This window comes from Nipponia nippon, unplaced genomic scaffold (genome assembly GCF_047370975.1).
Source record: "Nipponia nippon isolate SJK-2023a ecotype South Korea unplaced genomic scaffold, ASM4737097v1 scaffold_6, whole genome shotgun sequence".
NCBI classification, from domain to species: domain Eukaryota; kingdom Metazoa; phylum Chordata; class Aves; order Pelecaniformes; family Threskiornithidae; genus Nipponia; species Nipponia nippon.
The window spans coordinates 54,902,702-54,920,168 of record NW_028262380.1 but is presented as its reverse complement, the minus strand read 5'-3'; the positions used below and the strand labels follow the sequence as shown (position 1 = coordinate 54,920,168).

The window sequence follows — 17,467 nt, the reverse complement described above, 5'->3', positions numbered from 1 at the left end:
CGCTGCCGCCCCCTGGCGCGGGCGGGGCGGAGAGGCGGGATTTCCTCCTGCTTCCGTCAGGCGGCGGTGGCCGTGCGTCATGGCCAGCGGGGTGAGGTGGCTCGCTGGGCGCGCGCCGTGGAACGTTCCCCGGGGCGCGCGGAGGGGCCGGCGCGGGAGGCTTTGCGGGGGGGGGCGGGATTTGCGGATTTACGTGCTCCCGCCCGCAGGCTGCAGTGCGAGGGAAAATCGGGGTGCGGGGGTTGGCCTGGCGTCTCCCTGCTCCCCTCCCGCGCGTACGAGGCGCGCGGCAGAAATCGGCGCCGTTCTTGACGCGTGGGAGGCTCCTGCTGTAAGCCTTTGCCGGATTAGGAGCAAAAATACGCGCGCTGCTCGGTGTTATCATCAACGCCCGCGCACGTTTTCTGGATCCGAGGGTGCCCTTTGTGCGCTTAGACGGTTTTGTTGGTCACGGTGATGGAAGGACAAGCCAAAGACCTTCAGCTTGCGTGGTTTCCTGTGGGCTTTGGACAGATGTGACTTCATAAGCTTGGAGGCAGGGAAGTGAATAGTCCAGGGGCCTTTGTGGCTCTATGACCTGATTGCAATGTCAAAAGCCAGCTTTCTTAAAAGTTTCTGAATCAGAAGTTATTATTTCAAAACATGCTTCCAGATGTGCAGTGTTAGTTTTAGGAAGATCAGAATTTATCCCGTAAGGAGAGTTGTCTTTTCTCCCCTCTTTAATTCTGTACTTAACTAAGCTTGTGGAAATTCAGATTTTAGGAACGCGCAGTCTCCTGTGGGAGAACCGTTGACTGCACGAGGGGAGGATGAGGGATGGATTGAAAAACAGTAAATGATTTACTGAGTGATGGCACCTCTTGCACTTTGTGCCTTGAATTTAGATTTTCTGGCAAAGTCTTTGGTACCTTTAGAGATTATGACCGATTGCCCATACTGTGACTCCACAGTTAGTTACTATGTCACATTTGGTGCATTTGTATAATATTTACCCTGGTAATAAAAGGGAGGGCAAGGGGAATTCACAATTCTAGGTTAAGGGTGTTTCTGTCCAATCTAGGCCGCTGCTGGCTGTAGGAATGGGTACCTGTTTTCTGTTATAAAGCTTCAGGCCTTTTAGCGCTGGCAGTATTTATTTTAGCAAGTTTAAGCCAAGGTAAACACCTGCAGTTCTGCTATTGCAGGTACAGTGAGAGTGTTAACTGGTTCTGGCAAAGTCCGGTACTGTTCATCGTACAACAAAAATGCTACAGAAAGTCATAAACTGCCCATTATTTTCTCCTATAAATGCGGGTGATGAATCAGACCTGGCAAGCTCAAGCCTTGGCACTGTTTTTCCTTCCAGGCAGTGAAATTTCAAAAAGGCTGGATGGCTGTATGTCTGGTCTTGGGAATTTTCATTAATTCCCTTTCGGTGATTCCACGGGAACACCACAGCTAGTTTGAACGCACAAAATGTCATTTTCTTATATCGGTTTATAGTGCATGCTATGAAATGCTTTATGTTTCCAGCTGTCATAGTAATGGCTTAGACCTTGTTTGCATGGAAGAAAATCAGCGCGAGTCTTCTGGTATGACTGAATTATTCCAAAATACATGGACACTATTCTGGAGCAGACTGTAAAGGGATCTGTTCCAAAGCAGTCTAGTCTGTGATAGCATTCCTTGCCAGGTGTTACAGAGATAAGGTTTGCAACTTGTCTGTATGTCCTGCAGGAAGCTATTGCGTATCACATTTGCTGAAAGATGTTGCGTCTGTCAGAAAGCAAAATTCAGATTATTTGCTACCCTGCCCATTTTATCCTGAAGGACAGACCCGGAGTCATGCTTTGTAAAACTGACATCTAAGGGTACTCCAGATGCTTACCCTTGCAGCACCTGAAGCTGCTCTGGATTGTATGGCTATAATGCTTGCTGATTTCCTCAGTCAGTTGCGCATACGTACCTGTGGATAGGATTGGGTTTACGGGTCCGCAAATCCTGCTCTCATCCAGGCTCTGCACCATTTGGCTTCAAAAGCTTCCTGGGATGTATAGGTGTGGTTGCAGAGCAGGATTTGTCACGGTGCTGAGAGCAGTGAATGAAGACTTGCTAACAGTAATCCACGCAGGCTCTGCAGAGGTGTTAGTACACAATAACTCGCTGACAATAACCATATAGCAAAATCTCTCTGGTCCCTATACATCACTGGAGGGCTTTGCATGTCAGCCGCATGCACATGCATCTCCTTGCCAAAATCATACTCAGAAGCCATCCTGATAAGGAACAAGAAATTCACTCTTGATGTGGGTCTTGGACTGTTATGTGACCTCCAGTTTGCTTTCTGAATTTTCTTAACTTCGAACATTCTGTGCTCGAGGAACACATCTCAAATGAATGTCAGTCGCTTATTTTAAACCAACATTTTTATTATGCAATCTTTCCATTCCTATTGCTCATTTCACTGCAGTATTTGAGTATCTCCTAAGCACTCCTGGGTTTATTATATTTTTTGCGCAATAAGAGAATGACATCCACATTTCAGATCTCGGTTTACTCATTATTATTTAGCTTCCTGAAAGCAAATGTAGGGCAATTAAACCTTTGTGTTGAAAGTATGAATTTCAGATCTGGGATTCTTTCCAAAAGCTGGTAGTGTTTCTCCTATTTTCTCACTTGGCTGAACAAGAATTATTTTAAATGAACCATACAACAGATGTCCTCTTTTTTGTTGTTATTGTCTTTTAGGTTATTAAATGCAAGGCTGCTGTTGCCTGGGAGGCAGGGAAACCTCTCTCTCTTGAGGATGTGGAGGTTGCTCCACCAAAAGCTCATGAAGTTCGTATCAAGGTAATTAAATCAATCATTAGCTGTATGCATTGTATTTTGGGAGACTGAGTATTGAAGCTGAAGAGTTTGTTTACCAACAGAAGAAATGTTGAATGGATAGCATTAGTTCATTAGTATCTCAGCTGGCTTTACAAAGAAGAAAATGATGGTATTTAGATCTTCTGTTCATAAGAAACACTTTTAATTTCTACTGGTCTCGCTTCACAGCGTGTTCTACAGATAATGGCTAGTCTTGGGGATCAGTTCCAGTTGTTATAGACTAAGCTCCCACAAAACATCTGAGCTAGGAACACCTTTGATCTTGTTTGAAGGGCAGCAGCTTGTGACCTGTTGCAGCTGTGTAACACGCTGGATTTTACTTCAGTCAGGCCATAAGTCACTGGCTGCTGAGCTGTGATTGGTCTCTTGGATTCCCCATACCCAAGTTTCTGATTTGATCAGGACTTTCCAGTAGCACATATCTGCCAAAAAGTATACATTAAGGTGAAATTTATCTCTGTGGAAAGGGTCTCTGCACGGTGCTTAAGACTTAAACTGGATTTATGCAGTACTGAGAGTTCTGTGTGGTTTCTCTGGTCATTTTACCTTTGAGAGACTAAATTACTTCAAATCTGCGATGCCAACCTACTTTGAGACGACTTGGAGTACCAATTTCTAGCTTTAGGAAACCAGATGTCATCTTCTACCCATTTCAACGTCAGAATTTAGTTGATGGAAATGAGAAAAGATGTACTGTCCTGACTTTACTTTTTCAAAGTAAGAAGAAGTGCCTTGCCAGGAGTGAAAGTATGTTGGACATATCACAAACGCTGCCAGGATTGGCAAATTTGTCCTGGCAGTTGTTTTGCTTTTCTGACCAAAGGGAAATATTTAGATCTGTGCTACTCTTCTGTTCTTCAGGGTGCCTCAGATTGTGTATTTCTTCACAGATAGTTGCCACTGCTGTCTGTCACACTGATGCCTATACTCTCAGTGGTGCCGATCCTGAAGGATGTTTCCCTGTGATCTTGGGTCACGAAGGAGCAGGAATTGTAGAGAGTGTTGGGGAAGGAGTAACAAAAGTAAAGCCAGGTAAGAAAATACCTTAAAGGTTTTCTGCCTTCCTTAAAAGTGTGACTTTACTACAAGGTCAGCTGTCAAATTGGACCACTGAAATGCTATATTGTAGGAGTTAATATAATGTGTTATTCTGGGGTGTATACCTGTGTAGATTTCTCTTGTCTGTGAGATACAACGCTTATCTATTCAATGTGCTCTTGATTTAATGCTTCCAAGAGCCCAGTGTTCCAATTTCTTACTATAAATTGGATCAATATAGTTAGTTTGTTGTTTGGTTTTTTTTTTTCCCCAAATGAATTTGTTACCTGTCGGTTTAATTAAAGGGCTTAAAAACGTTTAATCATGTTGTTCACTGTTGATTTGGCATTGCTTTGTTTTACAGTAACATTCCTATTTGTTCTGGAAAGATGAACTTCTGATCAGCTGTCTGATAAGACATGAGAAAAGTGTTTTATCTAGCACTCTCTATAAACAATGCTACTCTATGCCGTAAATGGTTTTTAATACACAAAGAAGGTTTTAAGTGAACACAAGCTCACATAAAAGCCATTGAAATTGAGTAACTTCAGTTTTTTCCTAATGCCTTGCTTGACTTGATAACTAGCCACAGAATATTTTTTTATTTTTTCCTAGGGGACACTGTTATCCCTCTATACATCCCCCAGTGTGGAGAGTGCAAGTTCTGTAAGAATCCTAAAACAAATCTGTGCCAGAAGATAAGGTCTGTATGCTTTTTATTTTGACACACAGTATAGTATTTGTTCAATGTACACCTGTTCTAGTTATCAAAAGTAATGGACAGGACTTATCTTTGAAGAATAAATCTCTCGATGCATCATTTAGTGACTTGGAAAATACATGGTTTAGGGAGTCAGTTATGTACTACTTTCCATTCTTCCTTAAAATTTCTTTTCTTTTTTGGCCTTAAATAAACCTGTTTCTCTGTTTTCATGTATGTGAAGATGTAAACTGCTAGTTTGTGTCCACAGCTTTGAAAACGTAAATGCTCTGACTCCAATTTTAATCCATACTTAAGGGAAGCATTTCAGGGAATTTAAATCTTGGGAGTAGACACCAAAGCTGTCAAGTGGTATAGAATTATACAGAAAGCTCTTTTTTCCTTAATACCTGCTTCCCAGCTAAATTTCCAGCTCCCATTCTGAAAAAAAAGTCTCCCAAACAAAAACCCCAGTGACATAATTGACAGGTGCTATTCAAGGGAAGTGTACTGAAGGAGGTGAAGATGGGGGTGTGGTACTGTGGCACAAGCAGTTAGCATTGGTAGCTAACAAGGTCAACATGTTGATAAACTCCATTTCTTTCAGTGCTTTCATGGAGGAATTAACAGCATGAAGTTTTAGGAGTTTAGCATCTAATTTCTGTGAACTTCTGGGTTTATTGGAATGATTAAAAAATAACAGTGCAAGTATGCAACTGCATCTGTGTGCTACTTAACAGATAATGTCTGGTGAGAGTATTTACTGCTTAAGACTCTGACTGTACTTTCCTGTCTTTGCCTTAAGAATTACTCAAGGGAAAGGACTCATGCCTGATGGTACCAGCAGATTCACCTGCAAAGGAAAGCAGATTTACCACTTCATGGGGACCAGCACCTTCTCGGAGTATACTGTGGTGGCTGATATCTCAGTAGCCAAGATAGATGCTGCAGCACCTCTCGATAAAGTGTGCCTGCTGGGCTGTGGCATCTCTACTGGCTATGGGGCTGCTGTTAACACTGCTAAGGTAAAGGCTGTGGTTGCCTCTGGCTTTTCTCTGTAACTATATCCGAGCCGAGTACACAGGTAGTGTAGGGACTAGATTAGGACTGCAAACGTGACGTACCAAATTTCTGTTTCTTCTTCCTCTTCAACTGATGAAGTTTAGCTAAGAATTTCTAACTTCGCCATGAAGGCCAGATCAGGTTAGAAGAACCTGATGCCCTTTAGAGGAAATCCAGGTAGAAGGTTCTGCATAGCTTTTGATACCAGCTATATATAAATTACTTTTCCAGTTCACCTTAATCTTGCTGCAAGTGATTCTGATAGTTTGAAGCTCAGGGTGAGACAGAGCTGGTAGGTGCGCGTGCATGAGTCTAGGGCAGGTTATGGGAGTCAAGTCTTTGGACAAAAAGAAAAGCTTAGTACCTAAAGAGCTTTTGGATGAAATTTCTGTATAGTTTCCCTTATCTAAGTGATAAAGACTTATAGCCATATATATTTGCTTCCATGTTTCCTTCATTACAGACTTCTTAACCTGTGTTTCCCACTCATGTGGAAGGATGAATTTTCTCTGTATTGCCCATGGCTCTCTTCTTATTCCTAGGTGGAACCTGGCTCGACGTGTGCTGTCTTTGGTTTAGGAGGAGTTGGGCTGGCAGTTATTATGGGCTGTAAAATAGCAGGAGCATCCCGGATCATTGGCATCGACCTTAACAAGGAGAAGTTTGCCAAAGCCAAAGAGTTTGGAGCTACTGAGTGCATTAGCCCTCAAGACTTCAAGAAGCCCATACAGGAGGTTCTGGTTGAGATGACCGATGGTGGTGTAGACTACTCATTTGAGTGCATTGGTAACGTTGGAGTCATGGTGAGTGCGTGCATAGCAGTAGTACGTAGAGGGAGGGGACAGCTAGCTGCCACTTAGTTGTTTAGCTAAATAGCAAAATGAGCTGCTTTCTTGTTACAGAAAACATGCCATACTAATTTATTTTTTAAGTAGTAGTGATAACTGCTATGACTAAAAAGGCCAATTTACACCCAAACCTAACTATGTAATAAAAGCAGGTGCTACTTCTTAGGTTGAAAATGGCACTTATAATTTATAAACTTTTTTCCTTATTGGGAGTTCTTCGAAATCCTGAGTTTTCATATGTTGACAGTTGAAAAATTAACAAAAGCCACATAAAATATATTGTACCATGAACAGTAAAATCTCAAGGACCACTCAGTATTTCCCTAATTACTCAAATAATGAATTTAACCTTTGGAAATGCGGAAGCATTGCTGAACGTAAGGCTAGGTTTTCAGGAATTACAACAGCATTCCTAACTGTCAGTAACGTGGTCTACGTTGTCTCTGATTACAGTTTATCCCAACTCCCAGTGGGAGTTCAGAGTGAATTCTCTGGAAGCCAGATGGGATATAAAAAGAGCAAAATGCATCCTTAACAGTATAAGGAGCCTGAACCAATGGAAATTTTAATGTAATTTTCAGTGCATTTATTGTTCCTTAAATACTAACGTGGTGATTCATTAACGGGGGTAAAGGAAGGGCAACCTGTGCCAGTCTAGGCAGCATAAACATTAGCAATAAATGCTCTGCTTTGTCCTATCCGTCTGTGAAGAGGGCTGCCTTGGAAGCCTGCCACAAAGGCTGGGGAGTCAGTGTGATAGTTGGAGTAGCTGCTGCTGGTCAGGAGATCTCCACACGGCCATTCCAGCTAGTAACTGGGCGGACATGGAAAGGGACCGCGTTTGGAGGTAACTCTCTTTTGGTATGGGGATAAACATAATTTACTACAGGTTAAAGCTGGGAAGAGCACACCACCTTGCTTTTGCTTGTGCAAGAAACGTACTACTGACAGGCTATTCATAAATGCTGTGTTGACTTATAAGATAAAGACTTTTAAAATCTGATATTCCAACAGACAGGCTACAAATAAACATATTGGTATGACATCTCACGTATTTTGAAGAGAGAATAACTATATGCTGTGCAGTAGTAAAGGAGTGGTATAGAGGGATTGCTTTATCACCAAGTGAAGGTCTGGTTCAGTTTGGTCCAGTGAAAGGACCTAGTCTTTGGGGAGATGGGAACTCACGTAAACATGGTTGTATTGCTTAATCACTAAGCAAATTGTGGGGCTAACATGGGAATGTGCTATAAAGAGCTTTAAAATAAAAAGCCAACAAGCGCTTGATACACATCTTCTGCTGTCAAACCAAAAACATGTTGAGACTTTTACAGCTACCGATAACGGGGATTCAGTAATTGCTGAAGTTCATGGAAGTATCCAAACTTGATGTTGTTATTACACTTTTTCCAAGTAATACAAAACTTAGTTGGGTTATAAAGATACATAGAGGTGCTGATAGAGATGCCTCGTGCATACTTTCCTAGGTTAAGGCTGCTGTTATGTTGAATGCTGCAATACCTAGTGAAAGGTTAGTGCACTTATGTGTTTGGATCATGTGTGCTCTTGTCAGACCTAGCTGTCGTCTTGCATTCCTTACTCACTGCCTGCCTAGAGCAGGAGCGACAAACGTGTCACTGACCTCAGCTCCTTTTCATGTTTATCACACAAGTGCCTGTGTAAGGGTTGTATTTTTTTCTTTCTCTCTATTTTTCAAGGCGGGTAGAAAGGGGAAAAAAACAACTGTATGCTTTCTGTCTTTCAGGCTGGAAGAGCGTAGACAATGTACCGAAACTGGTGACTGACTACATGTCCAAAAAGATCAAGGTTGATGAATTTGTGACTCACACCCTGCCTTTTGACAAAATTAATGAGGCTTTTGAGCTGATGCATACAGGAAAGAGGTAATGTTCATAATATTGAAAGGTGTAGAAGACATTTCCTGATGAGACACCGTTAAAATATAGGTTCCCTGCCCACTGTCAGCTTTAAAAATAAGGAGAATAAAAGCTGATGTATACCATGCACATTCATTCTGAGATAAACAAATACACTTTCTCTGAGCTTCTAGGCATGTGCCAAAACACAGGCAGAGAGTAAAAAGCAAGCAACAATGTATAAGGGAAATACACAAGTATGTAAAGCTGCTAAAGGGGACAAGTCAGTCTTAGGCTTCCAATGTTGCTAAAACATTCTTCCTCAGAAAAAGAAATGTAAAGAGACTGAAGGGGAGTTCACATCAATACATTTTTACCAGTCATTAAGCTATTAGTAGATTTCAGTATATTTTCAAAATACTTAGATTACCAGCACAATCAATCACTTGGGATGATCTTTTAATATGCTATATTTTAAAATATTTTTTTCTCTAGTTTGCACTGGTGTAGAACATTCATACAATGGGCTTGTAGTTCTTAACATACAGCAGTTTCTGCCTTTATTAAGATAAATGGCAGGTTGGACTGTTCGTACTGCAGATTTAGGCCATAGCTGCATTAAACTTCCTAGTGAGGTCCAACTCCACTGCATACTGAAGTGACCCTACTTGCTGGTAAAAAAACCTGCTGGATGTGTGGCCTTGCTGCCCTTATAGCAGTTACATTTTGCAAGTAGCAATCAACCTGCAAAAGCAGTTGCAAAGCCGGGTATTCTTATCAGAGTACGTACTGGGTGATCGTTGTAAAGCCCTGTATGGATACGGGCATGGATGTGCTTGAGGGAAAATGGGGACCAGTATAGGGATAGTGTGGCAGAACTTGTATCTGCAGGTTAAAATCTGATGCAGAAAAGGGGAAGGGATTAGACAGTTTTAGCCTGAGATGTGGTAAAGCTTGTCCTGCTGTGTCTTTTCAAGAGCAGGTTTCTTTTAAATGAGAGTTTTAATGAGATGTTCTGTAATGTGTCGGAAATTCAGAGACCCTTAATGAGATAGTTACCAGTGCCTCTAAGAGTAGAAACCAGCTTATTTAGCAGACTAGGTCACATACTTTTTAAGAACGTTTTGAATGAAGGGAAGAATCAGCAGGTAGACACGAGGAAAAACTGGAGAGATGTTCTAGTAAAACAGAAAATCTTTTCCTGCGTATTTGCACTAATGCAGGCAACTCTGTTTATCCATATTTAGATTCATCTGCAGACGGATAAATAGTTACCAGAATTATCTCAAAAAGCCAGCATGGTCTTTGTATTTGATTTCAATCCATACTGATGTATTGTATGTAACTTTTGAGAAAGTAGTAACTTTATCTGCTTTATCACATATGTATTCCTATTTTGGACAAGTCAGTTAACAGTAGCTGCATTTGTACTTTTTACAATTGGAAACATTGCATCTATGCAAATTTCATCCAGCAGTTGATCTCCTTTCCCAGTTACAAACTTCTGTATCATTTTAGTGCTTTATTCCTACATGAGCATGTCCTATGAAACTAATAGTGAAAGTTACTTAAAATTCTCCAAGCAGCCAAAAGAGGGAGTGCCTGTATATATTAATGTTCCTGATCAATGTTCTTGGCTAGCTACTGAAAAATGACACTTAGGTAGTTTGAAAAAGCTTCCATTTTGAGTATATCTTACTGGGGGAGAGACAAAAAAAAGGAAAGATAACAAGCCTTACTAACCCATTTTTACCCAGGATTTTTAATAAATATAGGCATAAGCATAACTTCATTCTTACAAGAGATAGAAGTTAAGTTGAAGTATGTCTCAGCAGTGAAAGGGAGGGGAGAGAAGGAGAGAAAATGGACTTACTGGTAATTTTTTTTTTCTTTTTCTTTTCCATTTTAAGCATTCGAACTGTCCTAAAGCTTTAGAGCCAAATGTGGACCTTCCAGTGGGCCAGCAACATGGTAACCGTCCTTTTCTAATGGAATTTCTGATAGAGAGTAGAATCAAGCAAATGAAAACTCACTGGGACTGGAAAGACAATGTATTTTAGGGTGAGGATTCTGAATATTAAATAACAAAAAAATCAGTGACCACTGAACAGCATTATATAATTAACACTGGTTGTAGAACAACTATTTCTGTACTTGTTCTTCAAATTTAATAGTGCCTAACTCAATCTACTTAATAAAAGCTTATTTCTAAACACAGTGTTGGAATTATTGAGCATTAAGACTGTGACTATGATTGCTGTGTCTTACTGTTTTCCTCTAGTGATTTTTTACAGTAGGTGTGTACATGACAGCAAAAGCATTCTTCAGAGTCACCAGCAAATGATGTGGGATTCATTACACTAGGCAGTTTCCTAAGCGCAGCTGGGTTGAGCAGCAGCATTGGTACTCTCTCTACTGAGAGAGTAGCAAGAACTCCAACAGCTGTCAAGCTTCTGAGGCTATTCTAGGACGACAAAGGATGTACCATCCAGCTCTACCTGGAAGCCAACCATAGAGCAGAGTGTGGTTGGATGTATGACCTAAGTGTCCAGGTGTACCCATCTTCACTTGGGAAGTCCATATTCTGCCTTATTTCCTAGTTGGCTCATTACAGTAGCTGTAGGCAGGCCTGTTGTAAAGATGGTAGCATAGACTACCCTAGTCACTTGCCCCAGTGGTGTCGTCCAAAACGTCAGTAGCAGTTTTGCCATTTCCTTAAACTTACTGACAACTGAAGCAGGTTTGCAGCCAACATTGCAAAAACACACAACATGGGACTGTTACCTCTATTTAGTCAGAAACACGATCATGCCATCGAAGCAGGGAATGTTATTATTAGAGCAGCAGCCTGCTCTTGAGGGGTGCAGGGGACCATTAGCATTGTGTGATGAAGGCTTCAAGGTTTTCTGGGATTTTTTTGTTTGTTTGGTGGAGGAGTTAAGTCTTAATTTTGGAGTTGCACGTTTTTTTCTTAACTATAGTTGAAGTGATTTGTCTGGATAAGATTTCTTTGAATTGAAACCTGTAAGCAGTGCCACAGGTCCAGAAAAACAGAGGAACAGCAGAAAATAGACTGCAAAGCAGAGGCAGAAAGCCTACCCAGTTAAAGAAAAGTTATATACATAAAAAGTCAGTGCTTTTCAGTGAACCAAGGACACTGATTAAGAGAGAAGTTTAATGTTTTAAGGGAGCCTGGTCAAAACAACTGTTACAGAGAACTCTGAATGCAAACAGTAATCTTATTAGAAGAAATTGCCTCTCGCCACTAACAACTACCTTACCCAAGACACCGCTATACAACTGGGACAATTACATCTTCTCCATTTGTCATTGGAAAGACATCCCTAGAGCATTCTAAAAATAGCTGAGGTTGCTGGATTTCTAACTTCATTTCAGACAAAGTAAACAACAAAGTTAACTCCCATCAATGTAATGAGAATTCAATTTTGAGCATCCAGAAGAAATAAAAAGTGAATTTGTACCAGGAAAGCGAGCCCTCCGACAGAGCAGTGAAGTGATCCTCAGTACCTTGTAGCTCCAGAAACGCTGGCTGAACATTAAAGAATTCAGTAGAAAACTTGCTGTCAAGCCATTCCAGCAGGAGTACTCTATAACTACAAGTTGATATCAATAAAATATTAGCTCAACATCTTAGCAAAACAAGCCCCCATCTGGATCTAACAGATTTAAAATATTTATACTGTACCAGTTGTTCCTCTAGGCTGCACAGACTAGATCAAGACTGTACAATTGTGTTGTCTGCATTACATTATTACTTTAGAGAACCTGCATTTTAGAGTGTTTGTGGAAAACTAGTCTTGTAATACCAGGGTAAGCCAACAACAAAGACATTTAGAGATACCAGAGCACTCAAGTCAAAGACTTACAGCTTCTTCCCGGCCCCTAGAAGAATTGATGTCCTAGCCCTTATGTAGCAGAGTTTTGAGACTACTTTGTCCAGCAAAGGAACTGATTGAATGGAGCATGTTTGAAGTAGTCTCTTTGAAGTTGCTCAGCTAACAAAGGGAATCATAAACACAAGAGCTTGTACCCCATTCGTGGTGATCAAGGTACTGTATTGAACTGTACCATCTTGACAACTGTAAGGACTTCAATGGACAAAGTTTCCACTAAATGACTGTACATGAAATGTGCATGTACTCTGCAGGCTGTCCTGTAAAAGATGCAGCTTGTCCCCTCTCCTCGTGCTGTTACTTTTATTCAACATTAGCTATCAAATCTTCTCCCCTAAATATTCATGTCAGTTTGCAGAAGCAGCACGAAGAGTTTCCACACTCTCTTATATGATAGTAAAGGGAAAATACTTTCAGGGAAAGTATAATACTTTTCAGGGAAAGGGAAAGTGTTTCAGAACTAACTGCAGGATTGTGTTTTCGGCAAAAGTGTACAGAATTTCTAAAAATTTCATTAGAAAGTAGATTCGGTTTGTTTTGGTTTGTTTTGGTTTTTTTTATTTAAGTGGATAGAAACTTCTGTAAGAATCAAAAATAGATCATTTCCCAAGTCCAGTCAGCACAAGTTTAGTATGTCATGTTCAAGCAAAGTTACAGCTAGATAGGTGATAGCCTTTCACAATATTTTTATTAAATAAGTTTTGTTCTCCAGGCTGATGTGCTATCTCATGTTGAAAGAACTGGTGTAGATGCTGACTAAGCTTTCCACTTGTTTAAAAATACTGTGGTAGTATCAAGTCAGTATAAACAGTTTTCATGCTGTGATTTCAATTTATAGGCAGAAATGCACAGTATCATAGATTACCTACATTAAAAACGTGCAGTGTCAAATTTGGTTGTACTGGTGCAACATCAAAGAAGTATTCAAGTGGCACGCGTGCACGTTTAAGGGTGATTTTTAACTGGTTGCATGCATCTACCAGTAAGGCTTGCACTAGTGCAAGCAAACCTGGATATAACTGAGAACGCTATGTCTGGTTTTGGATCACAAAAAAAAAAAAAATTATTTCTGTTAAAAGCAGCTGCAACTTTTATTTTATAGACCAAAAATGAAGCCCCCCCATCATACACACACATATAGAAAAGGCAAGACCGTTGTAACCATTCAAGTGAATGATATGGTGGGCAAACCTCCAGGACAGTCATCTCCTCAATACATCACATCTCATTCAACACAGGTAATTCCACTCAAGTACTACAGTCTGGTTTGTTAAAATCTATACACACACACACACGCATACGCACACACACACGCTCTACAAGCATCATTTCAGGTCACTTTACTGCATAATTAAAAATAATAATAAAGGTAATGAAAACATTGCAATGATACTCTTACAGCAACAGAGGTCTGAGGCACTCAGGGCAGAGAAGACATTTTCTGGCAAATTTGGTATTTGGTAGTACACGAGTCCAGTTCTATGAAGCACTAACCCCTTTCCCCCACCTAAATTCTGCAGTGCCAAGGGGAGCCAAGGGTATGCAGTACCTCATATGCTTGGGTCTAATGTGGCAACAAATTCACCAGACACCTTGTAAAGGTGTATTTTATGCCCATGATTGTATGATTTAACATCTGCATTGGTTTAACTATTTCTTGTATTACAGTGGTGTAAGACTAAGTCTGCAATGGGGTCTGAAAAAATTTTCATTACAAATCAGAAAAAAAAAATAAATTTCCTCAGCAGAGACACCAAAAGATGAAGGAAAGGAAGTGGGCATGGGAAAAGAAAGGGTAGAGAGAAGAGAGGCTTAATCAATCCACACTCCTTAACATGACCGTTTCCAGCTCCTCATGACCCATTAACAGAAAATAAAGGGGTATATAGACTAGCATTGCCCACTCTATACCCAGTCTGAGGAAGAAAGATTAGCTTTCATAGCTGCCCCGCTAAGACTTTCCAAAAGCATGAGACTCACTTAACTGAGGGGGAAAAAAATGACCTGTTTAAAAATTACCAAAAGAAAATGAACACAGCATTGAAGGTGTTTCATTTTCTCACACTCAGACTTGTTTTGAGATACACTCGTTTCACTCTAACTCTTGCAAATCCAATCCCCCACAGCTACTGCGGATGTACCTTTAAAAAATGCCCCACAGTTAACACACACAGGGATCCCATCAATCGTGGGATCTTTTTGGTTCTTGTTTCGTTCCTTTACCTAGGCAAGTCTGATACATCAGCTTCACCAAGCTTTTGGAGCAGGAGACTGCCTGCAAATACTGCTTCACCGAGAAGCAGCTTATTCCAAGGAGCTGCATATAAAGACAGAATTTATTAATTTTCCCTGTAGGAAGCCCATACTATCAAATCTCCAGCAAGAGAAACAAGTCCTGCCATTAACACAGTGTGTCACCTACAGTCACAATCAGCACAGAGGCCATCAGCAGAGAGATGGGGACAGAATTAAAGGTAAGGGTAGCCTATTCTTGGCAACATGCATGTCTTTCTCCCTTCTGCCCCCTTCTCAACTGACAAACAAACAAGGCCCAGCCCATTAGAACAGTATCTGCAGAAGCAGGAGCAAGTCTTTGGAACTAGAAATGCTTAAAATCTCAGGTGCCACTCACATACCAGACAGGGCACGCTGAAGTGGTGAAAAAAACCTGGATCCCAAAATATCAAGTCCCAGTGGGAAAGGTTACCCACACTTTTCTAGCTAATATCATGGCAGCAACAGAAGCAATTGTGGGTCTAATTGGAAGAAAGGTGCTAAAGAGATAACTGAAGAAATAAGAAAAATATAGCACGAGTGTTGTAGGTAGGAGGAAAGCAGGAAATTCTTTAAGTTCTTCTCTGCTTTTCCAGACATTGGGTCAGGTTCTTCAAGATATTCCTCTTATCTACAATCACTGAGAACAAAGTAAATGATGAAATCTCTCTATTCTGTACTCTTAAAAAAATGCATAGTACAGAGACAAAAAAAAAAAAAAAATGTATCGTTCAGATCCACCTGCTCAGTCTAGACTATCACTGGGACATGAAATGGGGACGAATACTATCCAGCCGCCGGGTCAAGATCTCACAGCCTGTATCAGTGACCAGAAGAGTGTGTTCAAACTGGGCAGATCGCTTTCCATCTCTTGTTACCGCAGTCCAACCATCAGGCCATGTTTCATCTTGCCAACCACCTAAAAACATAAATGATGACTTTTTGACTGTTTTTAAGTAACAGATATCAGTTCTCCAAAGAGACGTGAAAAAAATCTATCTACTATACGGAATAGAACCAGCATCCTATTCCATCACTACTTAATAGTAAACAAGAGTAACCATTTTACTCTATCGCTAAATTGCTCACCTTCACAGATCATTGGTTCAATTGTAAACACGTGACCTGGCTTCATGACTCCAACTGCCTTATTTTCTGCAATAAAATAAATGCTCAAGTTAGAAAAAGTGATCCCATCTTAGTAAATGAATGAATCCTTGTCCTAGAAGAATACAGCAGGAATACTATAAAAGTCAGAAGAGCCCTTCAGAGATGACCCATTCATGACTTGTCCGTTTTTAATTCTTACATTAAGATTTCCCTTAGTTCTCTCCTTCTCTCCCTCTTCCAACACTGCAATGTTTACTCAAGGGGCTTAAAATTAAATGTTGTCTTTCTCTCCAACAACTGGAGTTCAACTCCAGTTCTACAGAAACACTGAAGAAATGTAATACAGGAATTTCTGCAGACATCATTAAAAACATCATTATTAAAAAAAAAAAAATCAATAAAAATAAGAAGTATTTAAGCTATTCAGGGAAGGCTTGAAACCTCTTAACTTGTTTCCACTGAACCATTAGCTCCAATAAATTGTCAAAATATGATAGCGGTTAAGTAATCCCACGATTCCATTTATGAAAGACACATTGCCCCCCTCGTTACTCTGGGTAATGGGGTCATAGTAGTGTCAGGGTGATAATGCTGTATTTCTTTAGCTGACATAAAAAGGCAGAGAATTTCAAGGCATCCAGGACAATAACACTGGAACTTTTTGATGCTATACACACCAAAAATGTTTATGTGGAGGCACATGAACTGATGCACAGCACGTCTCTAGGAGTGTAGTTTGACTGAAGAAAGGCTTCAGACCTTTTCTTCTGCCCTGTTTCACCTTGAACGGCAGTGCAGCTTAGATCCGACTCAGCCTAGCATGCGAGAGCTGGAACAAACGCCACTATTGCACAGGAACTGTTAGCTCCAAGCTACTTTGCTGCTGTAGACAATTTGCATCAATCATTACATACAGATTCCCCATCCCCCAGTCTACTCTAGTTGTGTAAATTTATTAAATTGTCTAAATCACCTCGATGCTTTAAAAATCTCAGACATGAAGCAGATACAGCAGCCACCAGAACATTTTTCTTTTATTTAAAAGGTCTTGCCTCTATGTCCATCATGTGCTGTTATTTCTTGCTCTCAACACTTACATTTAAGTTTCTGGTCTTTTGCATCTGAACAGATTTTGTCCCTTATTCCATGTAGTTTTCATGATTTTGTTAAATAATTTAAAGGCTTATAAAATGAGCTCTTTGCTTTTAAAAATCCTTTCACTGTAAGCCAGAAATAAGCAGCAGCTTTCAGGTTTTTTTCCTCCAAGAGGCTTTAAGTCCCTCAGGTCTTTCCTCTTTGCTTTTGCTGTGAATCTGTATTTTGAAATACCAGAAGAAAACACAGCATCTTCGTTTTTGTGAACGGACATTCTGGCTCAATGTAAAAAAAAAGTTCAAAGTTCCCATCAGCCAGGAAAGACAGAAATTTCCTTTTTCTCAGATTGCATTTTAATCGGTATAAAATGTCCTTCATCTCCAAAGAATCCAGATTTTCTTCATTTTACATGACAAAAAGTAAATACCAGGAATCGATACCCTTCTACCCTGCGATTAATAGATTTTCTCTGTTCTCTGAAAAAAAAAAATAACTTGGGGAAATGACGACATGAAAAGTCAGGGATTGCTAGATTATAATCTATAACTATAACCTGTGTTACAGCTCATTAGGAGATGGGAAGATGGAGGCATCTGTCAAGTCTGAGGAAATAAATGTCCTATCAGGGGAGCTTTGCAGCTGAAGTAGGTGTGAACTATTTATCACTGCTTCATGATATTT

At 40.4% G+C, this 17,467-nt stretch overlaps 2 protein-coding genes across 2 annotated transcripts in view; one reads left to right on the top strand and one right to left on the bottom strand.

Moving 5' to 3' along the window:
• The first annotated feature begins 37 nt into the window (after nt 1-37).
• Nucleotides 38-10,610, top strand: LOC104021331 (alcohol dehydrogenase class-3). Its single transcript, XM_087736597.1, has 9 exons — nt 38-91; nt 2,728-2,829; nt 3,759-3,900; nt 4,522-4,609; nt 5,412-5,631; nt 6,211-6,471; nt 7,228-7,363; nt 8,282-8,420; nt 10,304-10,610. Exons 1-9 carry the CDS (start codon nt 80-82, stop codon nt 10,326-10,328), a joined length of 1,125 nt encoding a protein of 374 aa, XP_087592723.1. The 5' UTR covers nt 38-79; the 3' UTR covers nt 10,329-10,610.
• Nucleotides 10,611-13,980: 3,370 nt separating this feature from the next.
• The window catches only part of METAP1 (methionyl aminopeptidase 1), a 28,266-nt gene continuing 24,779 nt past the window's right edge, over nt 13,981-17,467 (bottom strand). Inside the window, exons 10-11 of the mRNA XM_087736596.1 lie at nt 15,671-15,736; nt 13,981-15,500 (exon numbers count right to left, since the gene is read on the bottom strand). Of these exons, the coding sequence (XP_087592722.1) occupies nt 15,340-15,500; nt 15,671-15,736 (227 nt within the window). The 3' untranslated portion in view covers nt 13,981-15,339. The remainder of the gene's footprint in view (nt 15,501-15,670; nt 15,737-17,467) is intronic.

Coding starts and splice junctions, on each gene's coding strand:
- LOC104021331 (XM_087736597.1), top strand. Junction 2,830..3,758: donor CTCATGAAGTTCGTATCAAG/GTAATTAAATCA, acceptor ATTTCTTCACAG/ATAGTTGCCACTGCTGTCTG. Junction 4,610..5,411: donor AATCTGTGCCAGAAGATAAG/GTCTGTATGCTT, acceptor CTTTGCCTTAAG/AATTACTCAAGGGAAAGGAC.